The sequence below is a fragment of the Populus nigra genome, chromosome 18 (assembly GCF_951802175.1).
Source record: "Populus nigra chromosome 18, ddPopNigr1.1, whole genome shotgun sequence".
NCBI lineage: Eukaryota > Viridiplantae > Streptophyta > Magnoliopsida > Malpighiales > Salicaceae > Populus > Populus nigra.
The window spans coordinates 809,720-830,105 of NC_084869.1; the positions used below are offsets into that span (position 1 = coordinate 809,720).

At 32.9% G+C, this 20,386-nt stretch overlaps 2 protein-coding genes across 2 annotated transcripts; one reads left to right on the forward strand and one right to left on the reverse strand.

The window, feature by feature from the left end:
- Positions 1-9,063: 9,063 nt before the first annotated feature.
- Positions 9,064-14,450, forward strand: LOC133677985 (U-box domain-containing protein 44-like). The gene is made up of 5 exons (XM_062100126.1): positions 9,064-9,192; positions 10,280-11,664; positions 11,997-12,300; positions 12,628-13,118; positions 13,359-14,450. The coding sequence occupies exons 2-5, from the start codon at positions 10,432-10,434 to the stop codon at positions 14,343-14,345; spliced, it is 3,015 nt and encodes a 1,004-aa protein (XP_061956110.1). The 5' UTR covers positions 9,064-9,192; positions 10,280-10,431; the 3' UTR covers positions 14,346-14,450.
- A 2,507-nt stretch (positions 14,451-16,957) lies between these two features.
- LOC133678847 (oligopeptide transporter 9-like) lies at positions 16,958-20,138 on the reverse strand. Its single transcript, XM_062101360.1, has 6 exons — positions 19,358-20,138; positions 19,119-19,216; positions 18,450-19,019; positions 18,101-18,359; positions 17,821-18,003; positions 16,958-17,744 (listed from the first exon to the last, which is right to left on the reverse strand). The coding sequence occupies exons 1-6, from the start codon at positions 19,829-19,831 to the stop codon at positions 17,133-17,135; spliced, it is 2,196 nt and encodes a 731-aa protein (XP_061957344.1). The 5' UTR covers positions 19,832-20,138; the 3' UTR covers positions 16,958-17,132.
- Between the last annotated feature and the right edge of the window lie 248 nt (positions 20,139-20,386).

A 20,386-nucleotide genomic window follows, 5' to 3' on the forward strand; every position in this document is an offset into this window, starting at 1 on the left:
AAGATCAAGATAATCTCATAAAAAAAATAAAAAAATGATCTAATTTACTTCGGATTAACCTGTCAAATTAATCTGTGACTCTGATCATGAAACTGAGATAACTCCATAGAGAGTGAATAAAAACAAATTATAAATCTTAACTCTTAATTGACCTTGCGGATTCAATGTTGAACAATGAAATTTATAAAAAATTTAATTAAAAAAAATATAAAAAATAAGTCCAATCAATCTAGGTTAACTTGTTAAACACTATACCTGGATCACGATATCGAGATAACCTAATAAAACGTGAACTGAAATAAATTATAAAGTTCAATTTTCATTGAAACACAATATTAAATAGTGAAATTAAGAAAAAAAATTAAAAAAAATTAAGTCAATTAGATTAATTCACTAAACTTATGACCTGAGTCATGAAACGAGAACAATCCAATAAGTCATGAGACTGAAATAACCTATTAGGAAAAAAAACAACTCGATTTAACCGGGGTTAAAATACCAAAACCTGTAACCCTAATTATGAGATCAAGATATCCATATAAAAAAAAATCAAAACAGATTATGAAACTCAATTTCCAACCAATCCAATATTAAATGATAAAATTAAAAAGAAATTAAATTAAACAATCCAAGTCAATTTAGATTAACTCATTAAATATTATTCACGAGGCCAGAATAATATTATATATTATCTCGTTGTTATAAGAATATATTATAAAAACTAATATTAAATTAAAAAAAGACAGAAGCCATCTTAGTCGCAAACACATTCGAACATGTATATGTGTTACAGGTGACTTTGGAGCTAGCTAGCTGGCCTGGAATTATTATAGGTTTGATTCAACAATAAATTAACCATGACATGTGCATATTTACGACACAAAGGCGACATGGCTCGCTCTTCGTTCTTGTTCACATGCCAAGATTAAAAGAAATCATCCATTATGGAAGTCCTTTTCCTAAACAACATGAGAGAGAGAGAGGTTGAAAGTGGGATTCCCAAATCTTGATCTTGATACCATCGTTCCAATATGCTTATAGTAAATTATATATATAGTCCTAATTAATTAATTTACCTTATCCCTTAAATCTATGAATCTCAGGGCCGGGTCATCCACAATATGGAGACCGAAAAACCCTTAAATATTGTAGCGCTCCTAGCTAGCTCCTCCTCCTCTTCTATTTATATGGAGGTTCCACCTCCACTATCTAAGCATTGAGGTGAAGTAGTGTCCATGGAAGAGAGATCAAGAAATGGGCATGTTTTTGGAGAAGCAGACACGGCGTGGTATTGATCCGGCTCGTCTTCTGTATTTGCATCAGAAGTTCTTCGCTGAGGACGAGCCGAATCAATATCACTCCTGTATGCTTCATTCTCTCATCTTTTATTTGTTTCAAGAGTAGAAGAAACACACTTTTAGCTACTATTTATGATGTCTGATGGTGTTAATTGATGGAGTTGCTTTCTTGAATATTTTCCCTACTCTCTTCTTTTTCTTCTCTACTTTTTATATTAAGATTTCTTCTCTTCATTTTCTTCGGAATGGATTTGGTTAATGTTTTGAGATTGAAAAATTGAATATAATGAAAATGTATTCCCTTGTCTTTATTATTTGGGAATGATATATATTTATTTCAAAATTCTTTTAAATTGGGATGCAGTTTTTGGCTTGATTAATTTCTCACCGTTTATCTTGTTGAATAAAGGTTAGTGAGTTTAACTTTTTGTATATAGAAACTGACCTTATTTGCAGTGTTAAAGACATTCATCTCTAGACAAATATAAGTAGAAAACGCGCAAGGATTAAAGTTTAGATTATGATATTATTGATATACTATAATTGGATTTGTTTCCAATCTTTTTTTTTTTAGTTTTCTTTAAATTCATTGTATTTCTTATAACCATTATCTAAATGGTTGTTTCATTAATAAATAAATCAATTATTATAAAAAAAAATTCAAAACTATTTTAGAAATATATTTATTTTGTATGTTGTTTCTTTTCCTCAACTAAATATATTTCTATATTATTTATGTATATATATATATATATATATATATTTTTTCCTGAAAACACTGATCAAACACAATATTAAAGCTCATGAGAAGTGTTTTTGTGGATCTACTAGTTCTCCTTCCTATCATTGTTCAAAACATTTGTTAATGGATTAAGTTTAATTTCTGATGGTGTCTGAGGTCTTTTCTTCTTCCCATTTAATTTGATGGATGCATCATGCATCATTGAGAAACACATTGGCTATAATTACTACGATGTGCATCCCAAAAATCTCCTCTGCGAAATTTGGTCTTAAAATCAAGTTCTGAGTTAGTGTATGCTGCCAAAGAAATTAAGTGGTAATTAATGCCACAGAGTATGTCAACAGCAGGATAATAACCATTCTTATATATCGTGATAGCTAGACTAGTGATAATTAAGCAGTACTGCTCTTTCATGCCTGATATTTTCATGTTTCTGCCTAGGTTTTCATCATATTGTCATTTTGCGTAAAAGTTATACCGTCTTCATCAAATTTAAGATACGTGAAATATTACATATATATTTTCTAACAATGTATAGTCATTCGCTAATATCAGTTGAGCTACAATTAGTGCTACAATTAGTTTATTATTTTGTAAAATGACCTTAATTAACATACCTAACTAGCTAGATATATACTTTGCCGTCCAAGCTATAGACTAATAGACATTTAACCCATCTCCATTACTGATACGTAACCTCGTTAGATTATTGTTTGAATAAAAGTATAAAAAATTAAACTTCTTATCAAGATTGTGATTAGTTAGAGTCTAACGATAGAAATAAATGATAGATATAAAAAAAGACATGAACTTGCTTCATTGAAAAAATAGAGATGAAAATATTAAAATAAATATGTTTTTCTAGACACGTAATTAACTAGTACTGTCCCAACTATGTTTCTTTGTTAGAGAATAATATAAATCATATCTTAGAATTTTACCTAACAGCTTAAGTTATTGGGTGAGATAATTATTTGACATGGTATCAGAGCTTTGATGACCAAGCGGTCACGAGTTCGAATCTCACAATCCCTATTTATTTGATAAAAAATTAAGCACAAGATAATATGGGTCTGTGCAAGTTTCAAGCCCAAAGGGTTTTCACTTGAGGGGGTGTGTTAGAGAATAATATAAATCATATCCTAGAATCTTACCTAACAGCTTAAGTTATTGGGTTGAGATGGTTCTTTGACATATTTTTTCAGTTTTTTGATCATTTTCTTTGAATAATGGAAACATCAACAGATAGATTTGACAATTTATATATGGCAAACATTATGGTATAAATTCTGTTTGTTTTTATGATTGAAAAGTATTTTAAAAAAATTAGAATGTTTTTCTTTAAATTAATATTTTTAAATCGTTTTAATTTACTGATATTAAAAATAAATTTTAAAAACTAAAAATAAATTATTTTAATATATTTCCAAATAAAAACATATTTTAATAACCGATCACTATAGCAAACTCACAGTAGGAGAAGATAAGATTCTTAATTGATAGGTTAATGGGGTTTTATTGTGACCAATAAAGAACATCTTAGCTATGGCTGCTTTCGCAACGATAGCAACCAATGTCCATACCTGCAGATAATTTCTTTTTTACCTGTAAAAGGATAATATTGTTTAGTACTCGGTCAAATCTACTAACAATAACTGAGTACGCAATACATTTGAGGTGTTATAAATTTATTCATGGCAGCACAGCCTTACAAATTCCTCTTGAATACACTTAGGAAGCTAGGAGGGACTTGGAGTCTTGTTAATTAATTAGCACAATTGCATGCCCAAAGATTAGGGGGGAGAAAAAGCATTTGTCACTTCTTTTTTATTTTAAGTCAATTCTCTGTTTGTCTCGGGCAGCCAGCCTCCCTAGCCATGTACATCAATTTGATTTCATTGTAAAAAAAAAAAACATGGAATCTAATTTCTTTCACAATCGAAATGGATTAAAAATAAAAAATACATGTGAATCTCCTCCTAAATAACCAAGAATATCCATTATTGTATTTCTATGAACAGGGTTATTATTATCTACAACTTTATATATATATATTGTTAGAACTTAGAACTAGATGTTCAACCAACAATCTTTTCTAATATAATTTTATGAAAAATACAAGGTTGTGTGTGTACAAATTAACACAAGTATGCATCATCATAACATCTGAATGGTAAAAAATTTTATTTTTTTCTTTCACACATGGATATCTAATTCATCCTCTACAGATATTCTTTGGATTTGAAAGAGAAAAATTAATAAAACTCTCAATTTCTTTAAAATAATCTTCTATATACAACCCTATAAGATAAATCTTGATACATCCAAGAATAATCATTTATTATTTATGAAACTTATTTAGAATATTGATAACAATATTTATTAATAATGTAACCATCAATTTAAAATTCAATTTTGATAATTAAAAATAAATTCACAATTTAATAACCACTTATCATTTGTACAAAAAATTACTATTGCATCAAAATCTAATAACCAACTTAACAATAAGTAATTGATACCCAACGAATTTATCTACGTTTTGTTTAATTCAAACTTATTCAATCTAAATATTTAACACCATTTAATTGCTATTAATTCCATAAAAAATTATTTTTTCTAAAATCTTCAACTTAACAATAAAATATGATTTATACTCATTAAATAACTCATCAAGTTATTTTCTGCTATAACACTTTTAAATTTACTAATGAAATGTTTTTTATAGAAATTAGTGATAAATATTTATCTCGGTAAGTTTATTAGCAAATTATAACATGTCATGTTACTGATGAAATTACTGACAAAATATTTTTTTTATTTCTTAATTATTTTTATTTTATTGTCAATTTCATTAGTAATTAGCGAGGTAAAATATTCCATCACCAATGATGTTGGTAACTTTCACTAAATATTTTTCATCGCTAATATAATTAGACATAATTGATAGAATACTTTCTATCTATAATGATATTACTATTTGACAATTTTTTATTAGTGTTGCAAGATAAATGGGCTTGTTTTTATTTTAAAACAGTAAAAATCCAATCTAAAATTATCCCAAACATATATTTATTTTTATATTTAAATTGCCATCACTCTAATCAAATCGAACTAAAACCAACTAAATGTAATCTTATTGTCAAATATCTTTATGGCTCTGGTGCCAAAATAACATATTTTCTCTCCTATCTCTCCTTTTCAAATTTGTCTTTATAATTCTTAGGACACCATTTCTACTCCCGACCCTGCCAAATACTTGCACAGAAATTGCATGCCATTACCTGCTTGTTGTCATCATACGTATTGCAGCGTTTTCATGTATATGTTACTGGATTTATAGGTGACTGTGGAGTTTATAGGTGACTGTGGAGCTAGCTGGCTGGCTGTCATGGAATTATTAAAGTTTTGGTTCAACAGCAAATTAACCAGGGGTGTTAAAAAAAAAAAAACAATAATTGGTAATATCTATATTATTTTATCAGATCCAACCTGTTGATGTTGGTTAATGTGAATATTAGTATATTACAAATAATAATGAGTAAAAAAACAAATAAATGAATATTAATTATGAGTTAAATATGGGTTGTGATTTGAAAAAATCATCTATCTTGCATAACTCATATTCAGTATAAATATTTTTTTGTCCTCCTCGCTCTTCATTTTATATATACTATAAAGTATATTGCAACAAACAATTATATGTCTTTGAAAGTATTTTTTTAAAAAAGCAATCAATGAATAAATAAGCAAATTTATATACTTAACCTACATATATTTGTAATATTCATAAAAAATTCAACTCAACCCTATATATATCTAACTTGTTGGGGTCCAAAATGGGTCAAGTATAGGTACCAAATATAAGATGGATACAATTATAGATAACAACCCGACCCACCCATGAACAACCCTAAAATTAACCATCACATGTGCACATTTACAACACAAATGTAAGATGACTCGCTCGTCCTTCTTGTTCACATGCCAAGATAAAAAGAAATCCTCCATTATCAGGTCCTTTTCCTAAACAAAATGAGGAGGATTGATAGTGGGATTCCCAAATCTTGATCATGATAACATTGTTCCAATTAATATGCTTATATAGTCCTTTACCTTATCCCTTAAATCTTTAAATCTAGGGACCGGACCATCCACAATATGGAGACCGAAAAACCCTAAATATTGTAGCTCCTAGCTCCTCCTCCTCTTCTTCTATATATATGGAGGTTCCAGCTCCTCTATCTAAGCATTGAGGTGAAGTAGTGTGTACATGGAAGAGAGATCAAGAAATGGGCATGTTTTTGGAGAAGCAGACATGGCGTGGTATTGATCCGGCTCATCTTCTGTATTTGCATCAGAAGTTCTTCGCTGAAGACGAGCCGAATCAATATCACTCTTGTACGCTTCATTCTCTCATCTTTTATTTGTTTCAAGAGTAGAAGAAACACACTTTTAGCTACTATTTATGATGCCTGATGGTGTTAATTGATGAAGTTGCTTTCTTGAACATTTTCCCTACTCTTTTCTTTTTCTTCTCTACTTTTTATTAAGATTTCTTCTCTTCATTTTCTTTTGAATGAATTTGGTTAACGTTTTGAGATGGAAAAATAAATATATGAAAATGTATTCCCTTGTCTTTATTATTTTGGAATGATAGAGATTTATTTCAAAATTCATTCAAATTGAGATGCAATTTTTTTCTTGATTAATTCTTGATCGTTTATCTTGTTGGATAAAGATTAACGAGTTTAAGTTTTTGTATGTAGAAATTGACTTGATTTACAGTGCTGAAGATATTTATCTCTAAACAAATACAGGCAAGAAACGCCTAAGGAATAAAGTTTAGATTTTGATGTTATTGATATACTATATTTGGATTTGTTTCCAATCATTTCTTATTTTATTTTTCTTTAAATTTATTGTATTTCTCATAACCATTATCTGAATGGTTGTTTTATTAATAAATAAATTGATTATTATAAAAAAAAATCAAAATTATTTCAGAAATATATTTATTAATTTGTATCATTGTTCCACCTCTGCATCCAAACATATTTCTATATTATTTATGTGTATATTAAAAAAAAAAAAAAACACTGATCATACACAATATTAAAGCTCATGAGAAGTGTTTTTGTGGATCTACTAGTTCTCCTTCCTATCATTGTTCAAGAAATTCGTTTCTGGATTAAGCTTAATTTCTGATGGTGTCTGAGGTCTTTCTTCTTCCCATTTTGATGGATGCATCATGCATGATTGAGAAGCACATTGGCTATATATAATTACTCCGATGTGCATCCCAAAAATCTCCTGTGCGAAATTTGGTCTTAAAATCAAGTTCTGATCAGTTAGTGTATACTGCCAAAGAAATTAAGTGGTAATTAGTGCCACAGAGGATGTCAACAGCAGGATAATAAATAACCATTCTTATATATCATGTTAGCTAGGCTGATAATCAAGAACTGCACTTTCATGCCTGATATATTCCATGTTTCTGCCTAAGTTTTCGTCATATTGTCTCACCTGCTTCCAGATATTGCTACTCTGCGTAAAAGTTATACCGTCTTGATCAAATTTAAGATACGTGAGATATTACCTGCTTAATTTTCTAACAAATAGGCAATAACGCTAATTAATATCATGAGTTGAGCTACAATTAGTGTATTTATTTGGTAAAATGACCTTGATTAGCATGCCTAAGCAGTATACTTTGCCGTCCAAGCTATAGACTAATAGACATTTAGCCCATTGGTGCATGCTCATATATATATTAAGCTCCATTACTGATACCCTCGTTAGATTATTGTCTGATTGCGGATTTAAAAAATAAAACTTCGTACCATGTACATATTAAGAAAATAATGCTGTGCTTTCTGCTAAATTTCCTGAGAATCTGAAGATGACTTTGAATGATGGAAACATCAAGAGGAAAGTTTAACTGTTCATTAATTTATGGCAAGCATTATGGTGTAGTGTGAGAAGATAAGATTCTTAATTCATAAATTAATGGGTATTATTGTAACCAATAAAGAACATGGCTGCTTTTGCAACCATAGTCACCAATGCCCGTAACTGCAGGTAATTTTCTTTTTAATATTAATTATTTAATACTCGGTCAAATCTAGCTACTAGCTGTGTGTTCCATGGAATCTAATTATATATACGTGTGTGTGTATACGTCTGAACTCCATGCGTGCAATACAAAGCAGAGCTTGAATAAAAAAACAAAAAAGGGAACAGCTACAACAACAAATTAGTGAATCAAAGAACTATTATTTCGATATAAGTACTTGGATATAAGATATCAAGCAATGCCGTAATTAATATTATCATAAATTTAATTTAAAACCGTTATATATATATATATATATATATATATATATATATAATGAATAATCAAAGATACTTAATTTAAACCGTTAAAAATGAAGTGTTAAAAATAATTTTATATTAATTTTAGTAATTTGGCATTGGTAATAAGATGGTTGTTGGGGGTGGTGGAATTAGATTTTATAAGGAAAAAAAAGTTTGGGGTTGATTTTTTTTTTTTTTATCTTACACCTCATTTGTATGTTTTTGTGATTTAACTGAGTTTTTAAAAAATTAAAATTTTTAAAATTAATTTTTTAATAATTTTTTTTTATATACTGATATTAAAATTAATATTTTTAAAAAATATATTATTTTAATATATTTCAAAATAAAAAAAAAATACTTAAAAAAACAAATAACAAACATTACCTTAGCGATTACAGTTACTTGGCGCCTTTTCCACGACAACGTCCTTCATGCTCCGGGCATAATTCCCATACTCGCACCGACTAACTTCACTTCATAGACTATCACCTCTTGATTCTCCACGTGTCCCATCAAATACCAAAACATCTTGATTCAATTACGTGGCAAGACCTTATAGATCACATGCACAATAACCATGGTGCAGTGACACACAGTGTTCGTTGACTCCAAGTCTTCGGTTATGTGCTAGACCATAAAGAAACGATAAATTGCTAAAAATAAAAATAAAAGATGAAGAAGAATTTCTTCTCATTTTCTTTCACTGCCTGCTACCCTCTCCCTATCTTCATCAAACCCTAAAGTTTTAGCTCTGCATTGGAGACTCTGCTGGTTTTTCTTTCTGATCATCAGGTCAGTTTTCTTTCCGTGTGAATTTTAAGGGGTTTGTTTGGTTGCTGAGAAAGTTGGCATAACAGAATGTATTAATATGTGTTTTGTTTCGAGTTGGACTGTTTAATTTTTTTATTAGGAATAATTAATTAGATTAAATTTCTAGTCAAATTATGACAGGTTTCATATATACATATATATAGTATGTATGTACCTTTCTTTTTATCTTTTTATTCTTTGGTTTTTTCTGTGCTTGCTTAGTGATTTATTAGTGAAAGATTAGAGGAAATTGGCTTCATTGTGTGCCAAATCTGATTATCTAGACATCCAATGTACTGTTTTATACCTAAAACAAAGCCTTGGATGTTATGTTGGATATTTTAACATGTAAAAATTATCTCAATTCAATTTGGGTTTGAAATTTATTTAGGCTCATGTTATTTTATATTTAAATTTTATTAAATAAATAGAAATGGTGAAATTTGAACTCGTAATCATTTAGTTATGGAGGCTTTAATACCATGTTAAGGAATTATTTTGATTTATTAACTTAAACTATTAAGTAAAGTCTCAAAATATGATTTATATTATTCTCTAATGGTACAGGTATTGCCACTTAGAGACCATAAATTCAAGAGAAGAAAATTAAAGAAATTTTGAAAATAATCGATTTTGTCTTAGGTATGCGTTCTTGATTTAGATCCTCTAGTCTTAGCAAACACGCATGCCTGTGTGTTTGTATGTGTGCGAGCGCTTGCCAGAGAAATTAGTTGAGACTTTGGAACAAGGATTTCTTTATGTATGCAATCACGAGTTTTAAATTATATTTTAAAAAATATCAGTTAATGACATTGCCAAAATCTTTCAGTTCTGACTAGACTATGATGATCCATGAGATTGTTTTCGAAACTTAATTACTATTAGTTCAGCTGTTTGAATTTTGAGAAGAAATTTTGATTTCGTTTTCCCCCTTTTGGCAAGTGAAACAAGAAAAATCCATCTGGTGTATATTTTCATTTACCCGTTTACATTTGCTCTCAAAGTTGTGTTGTTTGGTTGAAGAAGAATACGTTTATTGTCTAAGAAAATTTTCTGAAACTGATTGCAGACGCAGGTACTTAGTTGAATGTGAGTTGGATTTGTGGCATTTCTGTCGGAAGATTTCAAGAAAGCGTTGGACTCTTGAATCGTTAATTTTGCGACTTTTAGGTAACTTGATAAGAGTTGATGATCTATCTGTAGGTTTTCCTTAGTAATGAGATGGCAAGGGAAGTTATTGTCAATGCATCAATCGTTTCAGTATCGGAGTTGCTTTCACATACTGTAGTTTCCATATTTGACACAGTACATGCAGCCAAAGAAGTGCTCATTCAAAAGGAGAATTTCAAGAGATTTTTGACGTACTTGGAGAAGACAGCATATTTCTTGAAAGATTTAGCAAGGTTCAACCTAGACCATTCTGAGAACTTGAATAATGCTGTAGAGATTCTAAATTGTGAGACTAAAGTTGCTAAGAGGCTAGCTGTTGAGTGCAGCAGCAAGAACAAGGTCTATCTCTTACTGAATTGTCGAAAAATTGTTAAGCATTTAGAGGCGTGCACGAAAGAGATCGGTCGTGCCTTGAGTCTCATACCTCTTGCCTCTTTAGATGTTTCATTGGGTGTAAGTAATGAAATCAGCAAGCTATGCAAGAATATGCTGGATGCCGAATATCGAGCAGCAGGATTGGAGGAGGAAGCCTTGGGAAAGATTGAGTGGGCAATAAAGGAGGGAAATGTGGATCAATCTTATGCAAACAATTTATTGGCTAGTATTGCTGAAGCTGTTGGGATCTCTGGTGATCGGTCAGCTTTGAAGAGGGAGTTTGAAGAATTCAAGAACGAAATTGAAAATTTCAAGCTAAGAAAGGACATGGCAGAAGCTATACAGATGGAGCAGATCAGTTCGTTTCTTGGAAAGGCTGATGCCACTACATCTTATGAGGAACGAGAAAGGAAGTACCTTGACAAGAGAAATTCTCTGGGTAGACAAACTTTGGAACCTCTCCATTCATTCTTTTGTCCAATTACTCAGGATGTAATGGTTGATCCTGTGGAAACTTCCTCTGGTAAAACATTCGAGAGAAGTGCAATAGAAAAATGGTTTGCAGAAGGGCACAACCTTTGTCCCTTGACCTTCACTACCTTAGACACTTCGGTTTTACGACCTAACGTAACTCTTCGTAGATCGATTGAGGAATGGAAGGAAAGAAACAACTTGGTTATCATTGTTTCCATTAAACAAAAACTTCAATCAAATGAAGACCAAGAAGTCCTTCAATCATTGGGCAAGCTGCAAGATCTGATGGCAGAACGAGAGATGCACCAAGAATGGGTGATGTTGGAGGACTATGTGCCAGTTCTTACTGGACTTCTTGGTGAGAGAAATCGTGAAATAAGAATCCATACTCTGTCCATCCTTTGCATCCTTGCAAAGGGCAGTGACCACAATAAGGTACATCTCAAGACCATTTTCTTGCTCGTGTGCGCACACGCGCACACACACACTATTTAATTGTTCATCATTGATTAGATAAAAAAAAACCTGAACTAGCCATGTAATGTTCTTTGATGGGTCATCATGTAAATAATCTCACTTTCTTATTTTGTTCTTTTAGCAACATAAGGTATGATGATACTTTGTCAATTCTGAAGAAGATGGATGCCTTCAACTTCCTCATAATTCATCTTTATATATATATGTATATATGTGTGTGTGTGTGTGTGTGAGTGAGTGAGTGTGTAATTTTCAGATGTTTTATCAAGTTGAACATCCTATTTTGGCAGGAAAAAATTGCTGAAGTAGATCATGCACTTGAATTTATTGTTCGGTCGCTTGCACGCCAGATTGGGGAAAGTAAGTTGGCCTTGCAGTTGTTACTTGAACTATCAAGAAACAATGCGGTGCGAGATTTAATCGGAAATATTCAGGCCTGTATTTTTCTCCTAGTGACCACATTAAACAGTGAGGAAATTGAAGCTGCCAGAGATGCAGGAGAGCTTTTGGAGAATCTGTCTTTCCTTGATCAAAATGTTATACAGATGGCAAAGGCTAACTATTTTAAGCCATTACTGCGGCTTCTTTCTTCAGGTATGCTTTTATAATGGTATTTATATTTCTTCAATGATGAATCTAATAACAGGTGTGCTACTCAGTTGATTTAGCGTTTCGCAATGATTAAAAATTCTTATCATCAAGAAATCTTGGTCATTCATATGCAAGCTTTACTCTGACAAATATCACCGAGTTCAAATGTCTGGCCAATGTTTATATTTCCTCGAGAAATTAGTGATCAGCCGAGGATAATATTCAACATGATTGCTTGTTAAGATGTGTGTTTAAGGTTGTTTGTCTATTTTCTTACCTAGTAACTTTTTATCAAGATGACTACGACTAGTTTCTTGTCACATGATGCAGGGCCAGAAAATGTTAGAATGGTCATGGCTGAGACATTAGCAGAAATTGATTTGACTGATCACAATAAATTATCCTTGTTTAAATATGGGGCACTAGATCCTCTTCTTCGATTTCTCTCGAATGATGATTTAGAAGTGAAAAAAGTGGCTGTTAAAGCTCTTCAGAACCTTTCAAATGTACCAGAAAATGGTCTTCAGATGATCAGAGAAGGTGCAGTTGGACCTCTGTTTGAAATTCTTTATCGACACAGCTTATCATCACCACGTTTGCGCGAGCATGTTGCAGCCATAATTATGAAACTTGCCATAGCAACCACTTGCCAAGAAGCTGATCATGAGCAGATCTCATTACTGGAATCTGAGGAAGATATTTTTAAACTCTTCTGTCTAATTTCCTTGACGGGTCCGGAGATTCAGAAGAGCATTCTTCGAACTTTTCTTGCAATGTGCCAATCTCCTTCCGGTGTAGAAATAAGAGCAAAACTGAGACAGGTATGCGATCCTATGAGCACTTTTAGTATCAAGGAAAAGAACTCTGACCTTATTATATCCATGGCACTTTTAGATAATGCAATGTCCTTTTGCATACCCAGATTTTCTTTTCTGATCTTGGAACAAATGATCAAAAATAATTTTTGTGTGGGTTTAGGCCTCGAAGATTTTGGAAGAATTATGTAGCAACTAATTCAAATTGCCTATTCCCTCATTTTTTAATGCTTTTGCTATTTGTAGCTCTCTGCTGTCCAAGTATTGGTTCAATTATGTGAGCATGATCATAGTATAGTACGGGCAAATGCCATGAAGCTGTTCTGCTGCTTGACAGAAGATGGTGATAACAGCATCATTTTGGAACATGTGGGTCAAAGATGCATTGAGACCCTGGTCAAGGTCATTATGGCATCAACTGATGTGGAGGAGATTGCTGCAGCCATGGGTATTATTTCTAATCTTCCTGATGACCCAAATATAACTTTGTGGCTTGTAGATGCCGGGGCAGTTCAGGTCATTTCTACCTGTCTCACTGATGAGAGCAGAAATGCCTCACACAGAAAGCAGATAACAGAGAATGCCATTAAAGCTCTTTGTCGTTTCACTGAGAATCAGGAGTGGCAGAAGAGAGTAGCCAAAGTTGGAATTATTCCGGTGCTCGTACAATTACTGGTTTCTGGAACTGCTTTGATGAAACAAAGTGCTGCCATTTCACTTAAACAGCTTTCTGAAAGTTCAAGTTCCTTAAGCAGCCCGGTGAAAAGACGTGGTCTTTTCTCCTGCTTGGCTGCTCCAGTCACATGCTGCCCTGTACATCTGGGAATTTGTACGGTGGAATCTTCCTTCTGCATTTTAGAGGCTAATGCACTGGAACCCCTGGTGAGGATGCTTGGAGAAGCTGATCTTGGAGTCTGTGAAGCTTCATTAGATGCACTCCTGACATTGATCGATGGACAAAAACTACAAAGTGGTAGTAAGGTGCTTGCTGAAGCAAATGCCATTGTTCAAATTATAAAGCTATTGAACTCACCTTCTGCCAGGGTGCAGGAGAAAACACTGGGAGCTTTAGAGCGAATCTTTCGACTGTTTGAATTCAAGCAAAAATATGGAAATTCAGCGAAGATGTCATTAGTTGATATAACACAAAGGGGAAGCAGTAGCATGAAATCCCAAGCTGCTAAATTACTTGCTCAATTGAATGTTCTTAATGAACAATCCTCTTATTTCTGATTGTTCATCTGAAAGATTTCCGTTCTTTTTACACATGTATTTAACATTTCCTTCTGATAACTTGCCTTTACACTAAATTAATGAAATTAGAATTTAATTCTTTCACATATTTTCTTTCATGTTTCCAAATTGTATCCTTCTTGTTAATCAGAAACCTTTTGCAGTCATCGACAACTTTTGCAGTCATCGACAAGACTAGATTCGTCGACCTCGGATAAGTACAACGTAGGTTCTGCAAACATATAGAAGATACCCAGTTAGATGGCAGCTGTTATGCTAGAAAAAATTATTCATGTGACCATTTTAAAAGAAACAGGAAAAACTTAAGAATTTGGTAAATAAAAGAGGTTGCACGTCCTATCAAAAAAGCAACACAGAAAATAAACAAAACAAAACACCATGAAAATGAAAAGAAGCATTTCATGTTTATACTTAATTAATTTAATTTAATTAAAAAATTCATTTTAAAAAAGTCAGATTTAACAAAGGTTGAAAAATAAAAATCAGAGGTAAATTGTGTTATTTTCAAAAGTTACAACTTAAAAATCCCATAGAAATCAAATAAAATAATTACTAAAATATTAAAAGATAAAATCGAAAAAAAATACTAAAAAAAGAATAAAAAAAACAAGTAAACACGGGTGAACCTTATGAACCTGAGTTAACTTTCAAGCTCATAATCCATTAAATTCTAGATTTGGGCTCAACCTAAAAGCTCAACACTTGACGATTAATTAAATCTTGAAGGATGAAAATAATAAATTAAATTTAATTAAAATATAAATCTTCTTTTATAAAAAGAAGAATCTAATAAAAATCAGAAAAAAAACTCGAGACAACATGTGTTATTTTCAAAATGATAGAAAAATATTATAGAAAACGAATAAAAAGAATGTTGGAGGATAAATAGAAAAACAAAATGAGCTTCAAAAAGAAGAAATAAAACAAGCAAGCTCGGAGAACCTTGTAAAACCAGGTTAATCTCTTAAACCCGCAATCTGTTAAATTTCAGACTCGGACTCAACGCAAAAGCTCAACACCTGAAGAATTATTTGTTGGAGGATAAAATAAATTAATTTAATTTAATTATAAAATAAAGCTCCTTTTTTAAAAAGATAAATTTTACAAAGATTGAGAAAAAAAGAAGAAAGTCGAGGCAAGAATGCTAAAGGATAAATTTAAGAAAAAATGAGCTTAAAAAAAGAAAAAACAAACAAATAAGCCCGGGTGAACTTTGTAAACTCGAGTTAATCTTTTAAACTCGCAATCCATTAAATTCTAAACCTAGGCTCAACCTAGAATCTCAATACCTGAAGAATTAATTATTGGAGGATGAAATAAATTAATTTAATTTAATTAAAAATAAAATTTCTTTTAAAAAAACAAAATTTAACAAAGACCGAAAAACACTAAGGCAATCCATGTTATTTTCAAAATGACTTAAAAATCCCGGTCAAATAATCTCTCAAACCTACAATTCATTAAATTATAGACTTGAGTTCAACCAATAAGCTAAACACTCGATCAAATAAATATTGAATGAAGAAATAGTAAGAAAAAAAAGAGCAATCTAAGAAAATTTTTAAGATAAAAAACAACAATAAAAAAGGATTAGATTTGATAGAAAAAAAAATTAAAAATGATAAATAAATTTTAAAAAAACAATTTTAAAAAACCATCATAAAAAAATAATAATTAAAATAATAAGAACTAAATTTGTCAGATAAAAAAATTGGTGGGGGATGTAATTTAAAAAATTCTTTAATTTCATAAATTATTTTAAATAAAAAATTGTAATTAAGAGAATAGGACTGAGTTTTTTAAAAATAAAATTGATGGATTAATTTAATTTTTTTAAATATTAGCATGAAATTTAAGGAGAAAAGTCAAAAAACAAAAAAAATAAAAACATCCACATGTGCCAAACTAGAAATTATTATGCAACACGCGCCACCCATATGTATTGAGAGGACACCAAAATGCTTCGATCGCTGCCTTGAAGGAGGGTTTTGGCACTATTCACGCACCTCCAAGTTTTTTTTAATTTGCTTATGTAATGAATGACCATATTACCCCTAATGAAATTCAATAATTATAAAATAATTATATGTGAAAGACAAAAGTATCCATCCCTAAAACAAAACCAAAGGCATTGATTTTAAAATTATAAGGCCAATGAAGTAATGCATATTGTATCTTTGTTAAAATTATGTCAAAGAACAAAAAGCCCCTGAATGATATTTTATTTTGATTGTAGACAAGGGTAAATTAGTAATTTAACAGTTTAGAAAAAATCGAAAAAACGATAAAGCCCTCATTCCCCTGTTTAAGAAATTTTGCTGAAAAGGCTTAATTATTTTGGAGCTAATAGCGAAAGCATACTTTCCGATGAATTCACTCTTGGTTCACAATAAAATTTTGAGCCATAATAGTTTTTTTTTTATTTTTTTATTTTTTAAATATGGATAGAGAGTCTCCATCCGAAAGAGTTCTTGTGCAAGTGAACACCATTCCTGAAATCACTTCAAACTCAAACATGGAAGTCCACATCCACTCTGGTTTTTCCTTCCAATACTTGGTCTGAAACTATAGCAGTTCCAAAGATAATGATCTTCTGGAAGAATTTAATCCATTTGATTGCATAATAAAAGGAAATCTTCAACAAAGTTTTTCATCTAGGAACCCATTATCAAGCACAGCAGCAACCAGCTGTCTGTATGTATTGACAGAAGTAAATATTATTGTTTCGAAAACGGAGCAAAAGGAGAGTGAAAATATACAGTTTGATCAGAGAACTGGGCAGCCATCTACAATGATCCCTTTGGCAGTTGGACAGCTAGCCAAGAGGCATCCTTCTGGGTTGCTCGAATTGCTTCCCCACCATGTCAGGCCAACATCCCAGTATCCGAGAGCGAAAAAGATCAACAGAGTCATAAAGGCTGTCCCGGCATCAAGGCCACCAGAGAGCACGTAATTATAGCGTTTCCACCATTCTGTTCGATATCTAAACAGAACATATCCAGAGAGGAATCCAACAATAATCCAACTGGTGTAGTTCACAGCAGAAGCTGGAGGCATCATTGATGTTGCACCTAACAGGACTGGCATGTGAATGAGGCTGATCCATTCCTTTCTTGGGAATGCTTTATGAAAAATCCAGACTATGAGAGGAGCTACAGCCCCACCGAGAAAGAACCAATTGACACCTCCATATTCGCCAAGGTTGCCAAAGATTCTGCGCGGTCCAACCAGCCCCCATATGACAGAAGCATCAAAAAACACCCTGTCCATCGGGCATTTCCATGGGCCGTTGTCTTGACTACAAAGATTGGGAATGGCATCCATCATCCACCAGGCAGTTCCTAGGTATACGAGGACAGCCACAAGTGTTCCTACCACCTGCGAAGTCATTATGTTCACTGTTGAACCTTGTACATCATGTTATGCACTGATTTGAAACTCACAAAAAACTAACCTGTGCCATGAACATTGATCTAGGTGGAATTTTCATGTAGTGCCCTAGCTTAAAGTCTGCTAGAAACGTTAGAGCTTGAGTCATGCTTATATATCCATACACCTTGAAGCACATATTAGCAACCGGCCGCTCTGGATACATGTACCCTATAATGTATTCCGTGATAACGTTAAGACCTGGTTGCTGTTTACTCCAAAGAGAACAAAAAATATCAGGATATTATGATGGGGTTGCACTATAACTGAACTTAGCTTGCAAGCACAAGTCTGAACATTTTTACCTGATTTGTGGTGGCACTGATGATACCGATTGGCAGAGTGAAGAAAAATGCGATGGCACAAGCTAGCAGAACACCCCACCAAGGCAATTGAAGTGATTCATTGTAATGCTCACAAGCAAAGATTATAGCAGCAATGTTTATGACAAGGATGATGTAGAACCACCATGTGGGAACTGATTTGTATTTCTTCATGAGCCTTGTATGTATATCAATTTTCCTTCTGCCCCCAAAGGCCCTTTTGCTTTGCTTCCATAGGTCACTGCATGTGGCAGGTACAAACAGAAAATTTAGGACACACAAGACAATAACTTCACCTAAAGGTTGATATCTATGTGATGGAGCTTATTACCTTCCATTAAAGAGAAGGACATGCATAACAGTAGCAGAAAGTGTGGCAAATCCAAGGCCATAAGTCATAGAAAAGAAGGTGCTCATGTGTATTGGCCCAAACTTTGCATAAGCATCCCGATCCAGGTGGAACTTTGAATTGATGATGTTAAGGATGTCGTACTCCTCACCCTTTTCTGTAAAAAGCTCATTTGAATATAATGGAAAGTTCTTGGCATTGTAGACATTGAGCCAGTAACAGATGGGTGTCATCACATACATTATTAGGGAAAATCCAACTGCAACATTGGCAGTAGCAAACCATGGACTAGCTAGTGGACTTCCAAGATAAGCAGAAACTGTAGCCCAATCAAACCCTACAGCGCCTATTCCAAGTCCTTGCAAGCCTGAACCTAGTTGCTGAACCAGAACAGACTTGGAACCAAGCCAACAGACCCAAGAGAAGGATGTTAACATAGTGAAAAGATAACCAGGCAAGACATAGTATGCAAAGCTGCAAATTATGACTAGGAGAAAGAACTGGGTACGAGTTGTGTAGCCTCTCAGTCTTTTCTCTTTCTCATGTAGAGCCCTGCATTGATCATAGATTCAGACAAAAAATTAAAGATACAGCCGTGCTATAAATACAGCAGCCCATTGATTAATACAGATTGCAAATACACATAATTACCTGAACAAAGACACTTGAACGAGATTAGATGGCCACCACATTTCCCCTGGCTCCACCAAATATTTCCGGAAAAGACCAGCCCAACCAAATCCTAGTACCTGGAATACATCCATAGAGCAACTAAAAGATCATCAGAAACCATTCTATGAACTTTCTGCAAAGGGGCATTCAAGATCATACAGAAATACTAGTATGTTAATTCAACAGTGCAAAGATCTGACAAGGAAAAGGAAACAAACCTGAGTAGTAATCATAACAAACAAGGCGGGAACAAAAGTCAGTTTCCTCTTGTAATATAGCTTAACAGCAGTGAGAATATGAGTAGCATAAACAGTTCCAGCACCCGAATTGGCAAATATTGTGATCAGCACATGTTCCTTAATATTAAAAGGTCCAGGATTCATGGTGAACTCCCAGCTTGTACCCTCAAAGAACTTGCGAGTGGTCAGTTTTTTAGCCATTAGATGCCCCAATGGCACCACAGCAATCTGTGCAGAAATAGACGAAATGAACATCGGTTGTGTCCTGTACCAGAAAAACTGGTTTACAAAGGACAAGAGGACACAAGAACCAAGACCAAGAACCCACATTCTGAATGTCAAAACAGGCAAGGTGGGGTCATCAGTTTTCAGAACAGTAAGATCTACTTGCTTTACTGGACACTCCTCTTCATCCTCTATTTCCATGGCCTGAACCTCATTTGCCCCAGCCATGATCTCAAGATTCGCAGATAGTGAATGCCACAAGAACTGTATGTCTTCGCTCTTGTATAAGAACGGGCGTAGTGTAGTGTAAGTATCCGCTAGAAGAGCTCTAGGATTTTAAGGAGATTCTTAGCAGAATACAAGGAAAGATTCCGCTTAAGGGCCAGCTAAGTGTGAAATGGTCAGCACAAGGATTCGATGAATTTTATTGGGTTCTGATATTTTGCAGACCTCATTATGTGAGCTTAGAAAATAAAGGCACAGTGTCACATGCCTTGCTATGCTATCTAGTCCCTATTCACTTACAGTTTGGTCCACTACTTTCATTTTCTGGATGCAACTAGTGCTGCTTGTTTGTCCTATATATTGATGAGATCAATAGCAGTAGCAGTAAATATACGCTTGCAGGGGTGGTGGTTGGATCCGAAATTTCAGTTCAGGAGTGGCAGCCAGTTGGAAAAAAAAAATCTCAATACAAAAAAAAATGATTTATAATTAGTTATTAAAATATTTTTTTTGAATTGTAACAGGGGTGTTTTTGGCATTCTTGTAACTTTTCCCCAT